This window comes from Rhinolophus sinicus, chromosome 3, assembly GCF_057876585.1.
Source record: "Rhinolophus sinicus isolate RSI-liver-muscle chromosome 3, RSI-T2T, whole genome shotgun sequence".
Taxonomy (NCBI): Eukaryota; Metazoa; Chordata; class Mammalia; order Chiroptera; family Rhinolophidae; genus Rhinolophus; species Rhinolophus sinicus.
In genome coordinates, this window is record NC_142503.1 from 154,840,961 (window position 1) to 154,855,248 (window position 14,288).

Sequence of the window (14,288 nt, forward strand, 5' to 3'; positions counted from 1 at the left end):
AAGGAATCCCATTTTTGTGGGTTTGTGGAGGTCACCTCTAAACCTTGGGTCTTGGTACTTGCTTCCTTTTCAGAGGCATGAAAGTCATTGAGAGTCGAGCCCAAAAGGATGAGGAGAAGATGGAAATTCAGGAGATCCAACTGAAAGAGGCCAAGCACATTGCTGAAGATGCTGACCGCAAGTATGAAGAGGTCAGATTCTGGGGCCCAGAGCCTCACCGACCCCCAGCAGTGGCCTGGGGCTGGGGAGGGGGCAGTAGATACAGCCTTGCGTTCTTCAGTGAAATGACCTGCTTCCTTGGCAGACAGGAGTGGTTCTGAGAAGCGGAGTTCCTTTGTCTCCAGAAAATGGTTCTTAGTTGATCCCGCTAGGGGATCCCAGGCTTCATCACGAAGCCTAGCACTGGGAAAGACCAGAGCTTCACCTGCCCGCTCCCTCTCCGCCCCCACACCCAAAGACTAGGACAAAAGAGCTTTGGCCAGGAGAGGGGAGAATCGGGGCCTGTGTCTGGAAGGAGCCTCTCATACTGTCCCCATGCACAGCCAGTTCAGGTGGGGGAGAGGTACGGACCAAACAGTTGTTCAGTCAGTTTATGGAAGACGTTTTCAATCTGTCGTCCTCTCTCCTCAAGGTGGTAGAATCCCATTACCAACACAGGCTCATAGGTGAATTTCATGGTCATGGTCCCATGCAAACAACCTCCTATGATAACAGAACCAATATGACCGTTAAGGTTTTAGTTTTGCCCTTACTGTACCATGGCTATCTTGAAATGGCATCGACTCATTATTATTATTATTATTATTATTATTATTATTATTATTACTTCCATATTATACTATGCCCACTAATTTTGAAATGCTTCAGAGGATCCCTTCTTCTCTCAGGTTCTTTGTTCCACTGAATACAGACTTGACTTCCTGAGTCATCTCACCAGCTCATGTCATGTTAGCTTCCCTTGCTATTCTGTTGGCATTTTTAACCTCCTCCACCAAACGGAGATTGAGGTACAGAGCTCTAAATTGATGAAATTCTCAGGCTCATTTTCAGTGTTTTCTTGGCAGCCCCACCTTTTCAGCATAGAATGCATCACATCTCATCATACTGCTATTTTTGAGACGGTGACTCTCATATTTCTCCCCCCTTCCACATTTTGGTCTGGCTGCTATGTAATTATACTGACTGCACCTGGGTCAGACTTAAAATGAGACTGCCCACTCATAGCTAACCATTCTGCGTCTTTGTGAGCAGAAGCCTCTGGTCTCCTCTCCATTGGCTCTCCTGGTGGAGACTTACTTCTCTCCAGTCTGGGAAAGAGGATCATCTTATTTGTAGACAATACAGTATCTTTTAGGGGCTCATGGATCCAACCCCCGTCCCCACACCCCCTTACTCAATGCGTGCAAGCCCCATGGTATGTGTGTATTATGTTTGCCCTGCTGCAGGTGGCCCGTAAACTGGTCATCATTGAGAGTGACCTGGAGCGTGCAGAGGAGCGGGCTGAGCTCTCAGAAGGGTAAGCGGGCCTGGCGCCAGGAGGCTGTGTGTGGGGTGCTGCAGAGCAGTGACTAAACAGCATGACCTTCTGGCAGCTGCACATTTACCTGTTTCAGTTCCGGGCTCCTTATGTGCTCATTTGATGTGGATGAGCCACGAGTCTGGAACACAGAGGACTTGTGTGGGGTGTCTGTGTGAATGCGTGTATCACTGCATGCCTTACCTGCACACTGATTTTGAGAATGGCCTTGTGCATTTCCTGTGTCCACTAACAGCCAAGTTCGACAGCTGGAAGAACAATTAAGAATAATGGATCAGACCTTGAAAGCATTAATGGCTGCAGAGGATAAGGTACTGATGGCTCATGTGTGGTTTTTAGGTTTCACTGCAACCCAGACGTCTTTCAGCTTCCAATACCTACTGGTCCGTTCGGTATAACGACTGCACCTTCACTACACCCTCTGCTATCTTATATCTTGCTTTAAGTGCTTTCTTGGGTCCTTTACACTCCTTTGTTTTCCTTCATAAATGCTCTTTGGTGCAGCCAAAAAAGAAGCCAAATTATCACACTTCAAAGTTGTTGGATTTTGTCACCCGGCCTTTCTGCTGCTGCAAGGTCAGGGGACAGTGTCCATGGTGAAACTGAGTGTTTTACTACCTGATGATTTGGCTCCTTGAAGGCAGCCCTTTGTTCTCTAGGACTCGGTTTTCATTTTTTCCCATCCTTCTCCCTTTTCTCTCCTCCTTCCTCTGGCTTGTCTCCCACCCTTTCTGCCTCTGATCGAAAACATTAGCAAATGTGCCGAGCTTGAAGAAGAGCTGAAAACTGTGACGAACAACTTGAAGTCCCTGGAGGCTCAGGCCGAGAAGGTAGGCGAGGAGCACGGCGTGGGGAGGAGGCGTCCTTTAGGAGATACTCAGAAGACACCCACTTTCTCTCTTCCGAGGCCCTCCCAAGGAAAGCAGTCATCCAGTAGGCATTTTAATAAATGGCATCGTTTTGAGGAGCTTTCCTGATGGTTATTGGATAACAGAGTCTTTTTTCTTTTTTAATAGAGAATATATTTTGAGTATGTGAGTCATCTGTAAAAATTTAATTTAAGCCAAGTGCCAAATGGATGTTATCTTGTTCTTACCCCATGTAAAACAATAGGCAGGAAAACAGAGACTATATTGTAGTGTGCCATTTGATCGCCGAGGCTCCATTACCTCCTGAGAGCTTCAACATCTGGTGGCTGGGCTGGAGCTCTCTGTGTATTAGAAGACATGAGTATAGAGTGAGCTTTGGTCTGACATCTGGAATGTTCTTTCTAATTACAGTACTCTCAGAAGGAAGACAAATATGAGGAAGAGATCAAGGTCCTTTCTGACAAGCTGAAGGAGGTAATGTTATGAGTGTTTTGGGTGAAGCCAGCAGGATTTTAAATGAGTGTGTTTTTATGGAGCAGGTCAGGGCTTTTTCATTTTAAAGATGTGCTCCACATCAGGAATATTCAGATGTGGTCTCGGAGTTAATGTGTTGCGCTAGCTGCCCCCTCTCACTGCAGTGACTGACTGACGAGTAGTTTCTGGCCCGTTGTATGGGTGCTGTGCTTGAGTCCCATTCTCTAGTTTTCCCTGTATTTATAGCTACGGGAAATCTAAAACTCCCCAATTTTGATTGAAATAAATTGAATCATTACAGGCTGAGACTCGAGCTGAGTTTGCGGAGAGGTCAGTAACTAAATTGGAGAAAAGCATTGATGACTTAGAAGGTAAGATCTTCAGTTTTGTTTTTAATTTTATCATTATGGTTGAATATTGACCTGGCCAAACAATTTTCTAATCCAAGTGCATTCACCTTGATATACGCCTTTGCTCTTGCACTTTCCTCCTGTCTGTCCTTGGGGTTTTCATTCTGCGGCTCTTAAACTCTTGGACCTGAGTCCTCTGCTCATCAGATGACTGTTAGCCACGCACGAGGCGGGGCACGTCTCTTTTTGTAATGGCAGCTGCCGTCCTGTTTTACCTCACACTCCTCAAAAGTGTGGCAGGGTTATTTTTCACTGTGGGTGAGGTGGTTGTAGGTGAGAATAACTGTGGTATATTTTCTATCATTAGTGATACCTCCTAACTGTCAGAATGGTATGGATTTGTTCTTAGCCACAACCCATCTTCTTCCAAGTATGAATTCAGTGTAAGGGTTTGGGGTTTTGTGTCATTAGTTATCTTGGCAAATGCTCTGTATTCTGAAAGGGGAGTAGGAGATAACAGGGCATTATATTTTGAGATTATATTAAACTTAAGCATTTCTCCCATAAGATATTTAGGTTTTATTGTGGTCACACTGACTCTGTCTCACAGAAATTCTAAATGTTGAGCTTGGAGGCTTGTGAAGGGTCAGCCATGAAAAAAAAAAGTACATAAAATCTATGCATCCAAGGCGGAAGGCGCTAGAGAAGGGACTAGAGTTTGGTGCAGATGATAACCAAGCTAGCAGAGGAGGGAGAAGGGCAAATGGTTGCAATACAAACCTGCCGGAGTACAGCAAAGTATGGAACCATCAATACGAAAGCTAACTTGCAGAGTTGGCACAGCACCGCCATAAAAAGTGCGGCTGTCCTTGCTTGTCAGACCCCCTGGACCACAACAGGGCAGCTTGAGCGGGAAGACCACGAGGAGTAGTTTACGCGGCACTAAGAAATGCGTATCTCAGTGGTCTCGTTTGGTCAGGAAGTCAGTGGTTTGAAGGGGGAGCCAGATGAAGGATTACAGACTATAGTCACAAACTGTGCTTCCAAAACACTGCCCTTGGATATTTTTTCCATTGTTTATAGTTGCAGGTGGCTGACTACTCCAATGTAATTAAAGTATAGCTCTAGAAAAGAAAGGCATTCTATTATTAGCCAGGAGACAGCCTTCTGTGGTTTTGTTTAGGGCTTAACGTGGTTTACTGATATACCTACCATATTTGTTATGATTTTCATATTGCATCTTTCTTGTTTTATTTTCTAATGGGTTTTGTTCTTTTTGTTTTTGTTCCGATTCATTTAAAAACAAAACGCACGCCTCCTGCATTGGCCACCTGCTGCGGCACCAATTCCTTCATGCATTGCCCTTTTCTTGCTGCTGTGTCGGGATGGCGCCCATGCCACCCTCACTCACCCTTCATCTCTTGATCACTCTCCATGTCCTTGCACCTCTGCCTTCCACTTCCTGGTCATAGACGAGCTGTATGCTCAGAAACTGAAGTACAAAGCCATCAGCGAGGAGCTGGACCACGCTCTCAACGATATGACCTCCATGTAAATGTTCATCCACCCTGCCTGCTCACATCCGTGCCCTCATGCTAATGTGATAAACTCACCACCGCTCCCTTCTGTGCTTCCAGAATCTCTGTCTTTACACCTTTCTGCTTAACTCTGCATAATCTAGGGTAGTCGTTTTTTTCACATCCTACTAATACCAAGGCCAAGTAGATTAAGTCTGTATGTATAAATCATTTTCCTTTCAGAATCCATTCATTGCCCAATCTCTTAAGCTAGACGGTTCCCACCAAGCAGTGGAGCTGGAATGTGACTGACTTGAGCACTGTCCTTTTAGGAAACTAAACTAGGCTCAAGGAAAATTAGAAGGCCATGCAATTGTGCAGGAACTTCCCAAAGAACTATCAAAAATTGGTTTCCTGAGATTCAGTGAAATACAATGTGATCATTTTCAAAAAAGAAATATAAATTTAAGAACCCTAAAGTGTCAGGTTATTTGCGGGTCTCAGGGACAGGAAATTGATGCAGTACAGCCCAAAGTGTGGTGCTGTAAAAGAGCATCTCTCCTAGAATTCTCTAGTGAAGAATTCTAGATAGAAGTGAACCCTCTGCTGAGTAACCGAGGCTTTCATTTTCTGTGTTTATATGAAAAATTAAAATACCCCCAGTAAACACCGCAACTTGTGTCAAGGAAATGGGACATAAAACACAGATTGTCCAGTATGAGTTTGGGAGTTAGTGGTCCAGCTTTTACTACTGAGGCAGTAAGAGTTGGAGTAAATAGTCCTGTTCTCATGAGACCCTTGAGCATACACAACTAATTTACATGTTACTAACCAAACTTAAATATTCAGCTTATTCTGCCTCTTTAAATTCTAACCTGGAATGTTTCACAGAGGGCTCTCTTATTCTGATAATCTAGCACTGAATTCCAGATAAGCTGGGAATTTCATTTTCCAGTCCCACCTGTCCTTCCTTTACCCAGGCAGAAAAACGGCAGCTTGAAGAGCATGGCATGTGCCCGCTGCCTTACAGCTTAGAGAATCTCCACACTCCCCTTAGAGACGGGACGTCACCACAAAAACTAGAGAGAATTTCATCCCCCCCGTCCCTCATTTGTAAATGAGGGGGTAGGTCAGATCATCTGTCTACAAGGCTTTTTTCCATACGACCATAAACATGGTGATTCTATGGGGAAAACTTGTAACATCGAGTATGATTAAATATTCTGAAAAGTGGTGTTAGCACGAAATTTGTTTTTAAATTCGGTTCATGGGTCTTCTTAAAATGGACCCTTACCCAGAGGGGCCTGTGGTGCCTCGGGCCCAGAGCCCGGATGCCAGGGGATGAGGACCGACCTCCTCCCACAGGTGTGGCTGGCTGGCTGCGCATTTTGCATGTGGCGTCTTGCCTGTGTTTCAAGTGCTGCTGTTCTCTGTTAGCCTGATTTTCCCTTTTTTCATTGTGCCACTCTTCTTTTTTCTTCCACCTTTTCTCTTCATGCAGATAAGTTTCTTTGCTTCACTTCTCCCAAGACCCCTTCATCAAGCTGGATGTTCCACCTCTCTGAGCGCTGCAGTTTGTCTCTTCCCCAGCTGACTCTGGTTCTTGCTTTTAGCATCCTGCTCTAGGGCCACACACACACTGCTTTCTATTGTACAGGAGCTCTTCATTCAGTGTAAAATAAACACTGTGTAAGCTATTTCTGTTTGCTATTCTTTTTACTTATTTATTGACCTTTTAGTTTCAACACTGAATAAAACTACAAATCTGCTTCACGCATTTGAGGGTTAATTTTTGGCTACCTTTTTTTTTTTTCCTCATTCTGAACATTATACATTATATACCAACAGTTTCGAAGGCAGTAGTTTCTTGTGGGATGTTTAAAAAAATTACTCAATCCCTGGGTCCCTCTCAGAGTTTTAGTTTGCAAAGGTTAGAGTCAGACCCTGGGCATTTGTGGGGGTTTTTTGGTTTGTTTGTTTTTGTTTGTTTTTAGGGGTTGTGATGTAGTCCAGATTGAGAAGCACTGCTTGTTGGAGTCGGAAAATCCACCTTGAGCAGTCTACCGCTGCCAGAGGTTTAGTTTGGGAAGTAGTGAGCCCTCTGTGTTGATTTTGAGGTGGCCCTGCTTTGCAGGATGTGGCTAACCATTGAAACGCTCCAGTGAAGGCCCCGAGCCTTCCCACCCTGCTAGGAAGTCACATAATTGGGAAAGGTGAAAAAGAACTTGGATTCAGACTGCGTAAGCTGGGGTTATTGTTGATCCTGCTTTTACAGCGCAAAGAACAGTTCTAAATTTTTGAAAGTGTATTCATTACTTAGTCACCTTCGTTTTGATCATGAAATGACATCGTAGGTTTTCTAAATATGATTATGTTCAAGTTGAGATTCATTTTTGTGCTCCTAAACCCATCACGTCTTCTTTAGGAGGGGTTGTGCATACATAATTTTTGTAGGAATAGCTATTTAAAAAAGAAAATTGTGGACACATTGATTCTTTTTTCCCCCCCTAAAAAAGTAGGTAGTGGAAATTGTTCAGAATATAGTTATATTTTATTTGGGCTTCACTATTTCAGTTCAAAAACAGCAATTAAGTGATTTTTTAAAAAACACGTTGCAAAATTAGAACTTTAAACTAGTGTGGGCTTTTGTCTCCTAATTTCCAGTATTTCTTCATCCTCAACAATCTGGCTGTATTTCTCCTGTGTTTTAAATGTGGGTGATCTTCATTTGTGTGCAGTTTTTGTTAGCCTAAGTGATGTACCACTATTTATACTCGGTGTATACTCAGATGATTTGGACAAGCTAAAAATAATGTCAATCACTCCACAAAGACTTCAGCGTAGATAATAAATACTAAGAGGGCTATAAATTGAAGTATTTTAGTGGTGGTATGGTAGACCTTTTAAAATTTAGATTCTGGATAATGTCTTTCCCTTGACAGCATAATAAAGACTTCTGTAATTTCATGTTCTTCTTTTCCTTAAGGCTCCTTGGGCCTGCTTATGACTACAATTCTTGCCTTGTTCTTTTTTAAATTCAAAGTAATAGAAGTGGGCCCTTCTCTGAGCAACCCTGTTATCTGCAATAGACAAAATGACAAGTCTCAAAGTTCTGCTGAGCATATGTATGGTTAATTCTGGAGGCACATCTATTGTTTTGAAACCTTCCCAGAGACTGTCACACTTTCTATAAGTGTGTTCTACAAGAGGAAATGGGCAATTGATGGATTGGGAAGGCAAATCTGGAAAAGCCCGAGAAGATATGGGTATACAAGAGGATAAATAGCAAATTGATTTTACCAAGAAATTGTCAGAGCAGGCTTCGAGGTTAAAGGCCATACATAGCTACAGCTGCTGCAGGAGAAACCTTGGTTGGGCCAAACCAAAGCATTGGTCAATCTGGATAGGCACTAGAGGCCCAGATATCTGGGAGATAGAGCAGGAGAGGAAAATACTTCCAAGTGTATAACCAGATCTGGTCCCTGCCCTCAGACCTCCCACGCATGCCAGCTCCATGTCCGCTGAAGTGGAACAGGTCCAAAGGAGGATGTGATAGCAACAGCTGTCATTTAAGCTGAATTCACATTGATCCTCTGGATTCTCTAGGGTTTCTCCAAAGTTCTTCTAGCTTGGCCAAACATTGGCTCAGCAAACAGACATCCTGCCTGCCTGTGGCAATATTCCCCCATGTGATAGAATGAATGTACTGGTGAGACTTAGGTTTTGCAAGCATATGCCAAATGCAAGGCACTGTCGATGGTAGTGGGGACATGGTAAAGAGATGAACCAGAAATGTTCTTTGCCCTCGATGAGCTGGCCATCTTGTGGGAAGATAGATGAGTGAAGTGAGTCTGAACTAATAGATGGTGTGCATTTAGAGTCAGGAAGAGACTAATTCTGACTGGGAACTACCTGGAGGAGGTGACATTTGACCAGGGTTTTGAATATTCAGAAAATTTGGATAAGCAAAAAAGGTCAAGGCAGGAGATAGTCCAACCTGGAAGGCATAATGAATATAGCATCCTCCACATCTCCTACCATTTATAAGAGAAAGGTAAAATAAGAATTGATCAAGTTCCCAGCAGACCTTGGGCCAGACACCACATTTTCATTTTTCCCAGGGGTAAGACTCTCAGCTTTTCAAGATCATTAAGTAGAATTTCTGGGCCCAGGTTGTCAGTGTCATGCCAAACAATCATGTGTCCTCCAACTGCTCATGGTAGGTGCCAGGCTTTTGTCATTGTATGGGTGTCCCCGGACCATCAGACAAGACTGACTCTTGCGGTTGGCTTCCTTGCCATGGGAGCAGATTACTTGCCAATGTGTCAAATTTACATCACACTGGTCTCTGTGCAGACATTCAAGATTTTGTTAATTTTATACACGTCCATCTAGCACCAAACATGAGTGCCATCTTCAAGAAGTACGTGGTGTGATCAAAAAATACGGTGAATGTTTAAATTTTTTAAAAAATTTTATTACAGTAAAAGACACATTGCCATTAATCCCCCTCAAAATACTCCCACTCACTTCAAACACACTTATCCCGTCGTTCTTGCCACTTTCTGAAGCAGTTCTGAAAGTCCGCTTTCGTGAGTGTCTTTAATAGCACTGTCATGGCTGCATTCATGTGCTGAATCAACGCAAAATGTTTTCCTGTCATGGTTATTTTGACTTTGGGGAAGAGCCAGAAGTCGCCCGGTGCCAGATCCAGTGAATAAGGTGGATGAGAACACACCGTGATGTGGGACACAGAGCCTTTCTGTTGTGATCACAAAATACGGTGAATGCTGCTGCCGAGTGCCATCCAGTGAAAAGTCAGGGATCTTCAATACGGGAAGTGGCAGGTCGAGCCTTAGTAACAGTGTGTGACAACTTTCAACTTGTTCAGTGCAGTCAGTCTAGTGTGAGCTACGGTTGAGAGAAGGTGTGTTTTAAAGTGTGCCGTAAATCATCCTCCATCATGACAACGCTCCGGGTCACACATCACTTCTGGTGTGTTTTTTCTGTCAAATAAAAACATTGCTGTATGTCCTCATCCACCTTATTCACTAGATCTGGCACAGTGAGACTTCTGGCTCTTCCCCAAAGTCAAAATGACCATGAAAGGTAAACATTTTGTATCGATTCAGAACATCAAGGCAGCCACGACAATGCCACTAAAAACACTCCTGAAAGACGACTTTCAGAACTGCTTCAGAAAGTGGCAAAAACAATGGGATAAGTGTGTTCAAAGTGAGGATGAGTATTTTGAGGGGAATTAATGGCAATGTGTCTCTTACTGTGGTAAATATTTTAAATTAAACATTCACTGTATTGTTTGATCATACCTTGTAAGTTATGTCAATTTTGAGTGGAGATAAGTGTTCTTTTGCTGTTTAGGGTATAAAAGCTGTACAGAGAGTTCAGAATTTGCACCCTGTATCATGGTAATTGGGAGGCAGGGAGAGGGAGCTTAGTTCTACATTTCAAAGTGTTAATGCAATAGTGGTAGCATCTCTTGGTACTACCTGAAAGGAAAGCCAGCCCTGGGAATGGAGATGAAAAGGATTCTGGGAAGAGGTGAGCAGAAATTAGCAAGTTGAATCTTCACAGTAAGATCTCCCTCCACTGAGCCCTACTAAGGAGTAGATGATACGCTGGGCTCTCCTCCAGCCCTGCCTCGGTTCCTCGGTTCCTCGGATGCCAGAAACTGCGTTCTGCTCAGTTCACACAGCGGTTGTCCTGAGGTACAATAGGAACATCCACTCTCTCCTCAAACCCTGCTGCTCCCCTCCCCTCCCTCCCCTCTCCCCCTCCCCCTTTTCTCCCCTCTCCCTCCCTCTCCCCTCTCCTCCCTTTCCCACAAGTGTGAGATCCTAGCTCTTCCTGAGTTTCCCAGGCCTTTACCATCTACCTACCTGAGCACAGGACACATGACCGTAGGGTAAAGGCATCCTGCTCAGCACGTGACCGGTGTCTGAGGTATCTCTGTGTTCTGTCTGTTAACTCCTTCTCTCCAAGTCTAGCTAACCTCTCTTCTTCTGCCTCTTCTTTCTCTTCTGCTAACCTGCTTGCTGACCTATACAGATCAACTCTACCAGCAACTTGAGCAAAACCGCCGCCTAACTAACCAACTAAAGCTGGCCCTGAATGAGGACTAAACTTAAGTGGGAAAGAAATTGGGCTGAATTCTAGGAATGGAGCCCATGGGCAGGAAATCTAAGACTGTCTGTCATACCTTCATCTATAGGGTTGGAAACAGTTGCTTTTGGCCAAAATGTACATGAAAGGATTCAGCTGAAAGGCTGGCCTTACCTACATTTTCCTCGTATATCGAATAATTCAGTTCTCTTTAATCCCAGAAAAGCTTTATTGTAAAATGTATACATTGTGTTTATGAATAAATATAACAATTAATTCAACACTCCTCTTTGCAACAGTAGGTCCTCTTGTTTGAATTAATACGTAATGAAGACCCCCCCCCCAAAAAAATGTTTTATCTTTCCTATAGAGAACTGAGTCCTGCTTTAAGTTAGAAAGCCAAAGCAGAGGGGTGTGTATGTGTATAACTATATATATATATTATATATGGGTGTAATATATATAATATATATATATATATAGTCCTATTACATATTCATATTCCTAATTTCTTAATACCTGGTATAGTGTTTGAAATATGATTAAATGTACCTATGCTTGGGCAAAATAGCTTTTGAAAACAGGAGCTCATGTCAGAAGTCCCTGATTGTCTAAAAGGTATGCTTTTATTCAGTCTGTGTTGTTGGGATCTGGTGAGACTGTCATGCTGATAATAAATAGAACACTGAGGAGTAAGAGAATGTCCTACTGAAGTGTGCATGAAACATGTTGATAATTTTTTTTAATGAGCAACAGAAATAAATCATTTCAAAAGTTGTCAGAAAACCTGTTTACGTCATCTTTGTTTTCTGTGAGATTGTGTTGCAGCACAACTCCCAGACCCTTAACTGCCTGTAACTCAGAAATGTCCTCTGTGATTAACTTCAGTGCTGCAAGCACCTCTCCCTGTTCCCATAGCACATGACCAGTGAACCTTCACCAAACCCCACCTGTGCTTTATTCTCAGCGTGGCTTGTTGGTGAAGGTTCACCTGACCACTCTGTGAGAACCTGCTGTGCCTGTAGTTCCTTTGGGTCAAAGCCGGCTTCCGTCTCTGTAGGTCCTTGTCTGGAAATGAGTCATGTCTTACAAGCATGCCTGGTTCTAATCGTCTTCTCCTGTGTTTGTGATTGATGTTTGCCTGCCTCAATGTACAAACCACCATTGTGTCCAAAGTGCAGCTATTCATGACCTAATTTTCTAATCCCACCGCAGAGAAAGTGGCTCACGCCAAAGAAGAAAACCTTAGCATGCATCAGATGCTGGATCAGACTTTACTGGAGTTAAACAACATGTGAAACCTCCTTAGCTGCGACCACATTCTTTCATGTTTTTGTTGTTTATTTTGTTTTGTTTTTAAACACCATGCTTACCATGAAACCCCTTAAATGCATTTTTTATTTACTTCTACCGCTGTCACGGAAACATCCACAAAATACCAGCTAGATGGGGAGGGGAGGGGAGAACACACACGGAAAGGCAAGCCCATGTCAGAGCAGTAGTGATTTAAATGTGCCATTTCCCAAGTTGATGTTGCCACACTTTGTAGAGAGTTTAGCAACACAGTATGCTTAGTCAGTCTAGGAATCCTCACTAAAGCAGAAAGATTTCAACTCCAAGTGCCAACGCTATGTTCAACAGGAAGGTTACTGTTGGAAACAATCAGGTGTAGATTGGTGCTACTTTAAACAAAAAGTCCCACTGTGGTCTTTCATTCAATATTGTACAATTTTGAGTTCTGTCCAACAATAATTTATTTTGTCTTGAGTTTTACTATGAGATGAGACTATGGATTCTGTATGCCTGAATTCACTAAAGCCAAGGGTGTGTAAGCCACGCTGCTCTTTTTAAGACTTCTGTTTCCTTCTAATTGGTACACTTGCAGCTCTTTACAACTTATAGGATAGCATTTGATGTAGATTTCCACTCTTTTCATTTCTCCATGTTAAAGTGAGAGATTTAGGCACTTCATACAAATGGTAAAGAAAAAAACATTTTCTTAAGAGTTATAACTACAGTAGTCCCCCCTTACCCACTGGAGATATGTTCCAAGACCCCTCGTGGATGCCTGAAACCGCGGATAGTACTGAACCCAGACATACTATGTTTTTTCCTCTACATACACACCTTGTCACTTAAAGGAAGCACTTATGGTTTCTCTTTGGCATGTCCAAATTGCCAGCATCACTACTCTTGTACTTTGGGGCCATTATTAAGTAAAATAAGGGTTACTTGAACTCACGCATTGCAATACCATGACAGTTGATATGATAACCAAGTGCTTCTTCTTAAGCGACTGATGGGCAGGTAGCGTATCAGGTAGTGTGGAGACGCTGGACAAAGGGATGATTCAGTCCCTAGTGGGACTGAGCAGGACAGTGCGAGATTTCATCACACTACTCAGAATGGCACGCAATTTAAACCTTAGAAATTGTTTTATTTCTGAACTTTTCCATTTCATTATTTTGCAACCACAGTTGACCACAGTTAACTGGAACCGAGGAAAGGGAAACCGCGGATAAGGGGGGACTACTGTATATGTAAACATTGTATAATGGTATGGAATAAAATGCACATTGTAGGACATTTTCTAAACTTAGTGGTCCTGTCGTTTGTATGTTTTCACGTTGTGAACTTGAGGTCATGTGATCGACCTACCTTGCCTCACGAATGGTTTCTTAAAGCAAAACAATACCCCAAAGTCCAGGGGAAAACCGAGTTTCATGGTTTGTCCTTTCCAGAAGCACTCAAGGCAGCCAGCATCCCATTGATCTGTTAACGTTACCACCAGATGGGAAAGACCTTTTCCAAAAGCCTTTCTCCATCTCATTGGTATATATCTCCACATACTTAGAGGACTTTTGCAGTAGTTTTACTGGTTTGGAAATTTTTCCTCAAATATTAACTAAGTCTTCAGCAGTGGCATGCACACATATCAGCAAATTATGGGTTAATGCACTAAATCTGCTCCTGTCCCCAGCAGTGTGAATCTACTTAAAGGTATCACTTTAAGGAGTCTTTGGGGTTTTTCTGCTTTCTGTCTCATGTTGAATTCTAAATTCCAGTACATCTTCATGTTCTCGGACTTGGAAACTAAAAATATCATAGGTCGCTGTTGAAGACTTTTAAGCAAACAAAAATAGATTACAACAATTAATATTAGTTGGCCAAACTTGGGCTGTGGGGGGGAAGGACGAGCTCATGAAAAGCAAACATGGTAGAATGGAAGTAAAAGAAGACTCACTTGGATGCACGGATAATATTTTCATTGAAAAGTATTAAATACTTCTGTAGCTGTTCTTCCAAGCCCTTCAGTCAGGTTTTTTCCCTCCACAGAAAGAAAGGGTGGGCAGAGAAACCACACAGAAGCCTGGAGCCTGGGTTTCCAGTTTCCACTTGTAAAAAGGCAAATTAACAC

General features: G+C 42.9%; 1 protein-coding gene across 24 annotated transcripts in view; it reads left to right on the forward strand.

Moving 5' to 3' along the window:
- The window catches only part of TPM1 (tropomyosin 1), a 28,733-nt gene extending 15,268 nt beyond the window's left edge, over positions 1-13,465 (forward strand). For 4 of the 24 annotated variants that reach the window (XM_074327629.2, XM_074327622.2, XM_088797265.1 and 1 more), the window contains 6 exons: positions 74-191; positions 1,446-1,516; positions 1,773-1,848; positions 2,818-2,880; positions 3,182-3,251; positions 4,703-4,785. In XM_074327629.2, coding sequence (XP_074183730.1) covers positions 74-191; positions 1,446-1,516; positions 1,773-1,848; positions 2,818-2,880; positions 3,182-3,251; positions 4,703-4,785 — 481 coding nt within the window. Of the gene's footprint in view, positions 1-73; positions 192-1,445; positions 1,517-1,772; positions 1,849-2,291; positions 2,368-2,817; positions 2,881-3,181; positions 3,252-4,702; positions 4,786-6,248; positions 6,525-10,816; positions 11,212-12,085 lie in introns of those variants that run through there. The other 20 variants (XM_074327630.2, XM_074327619.2, XM_088797264.1 and 17 more) reach the window with 10 other exon arrangements.
- The last annotated feature ends 823 nt before the right edge of the window (positions 13,466-14,288 follow it).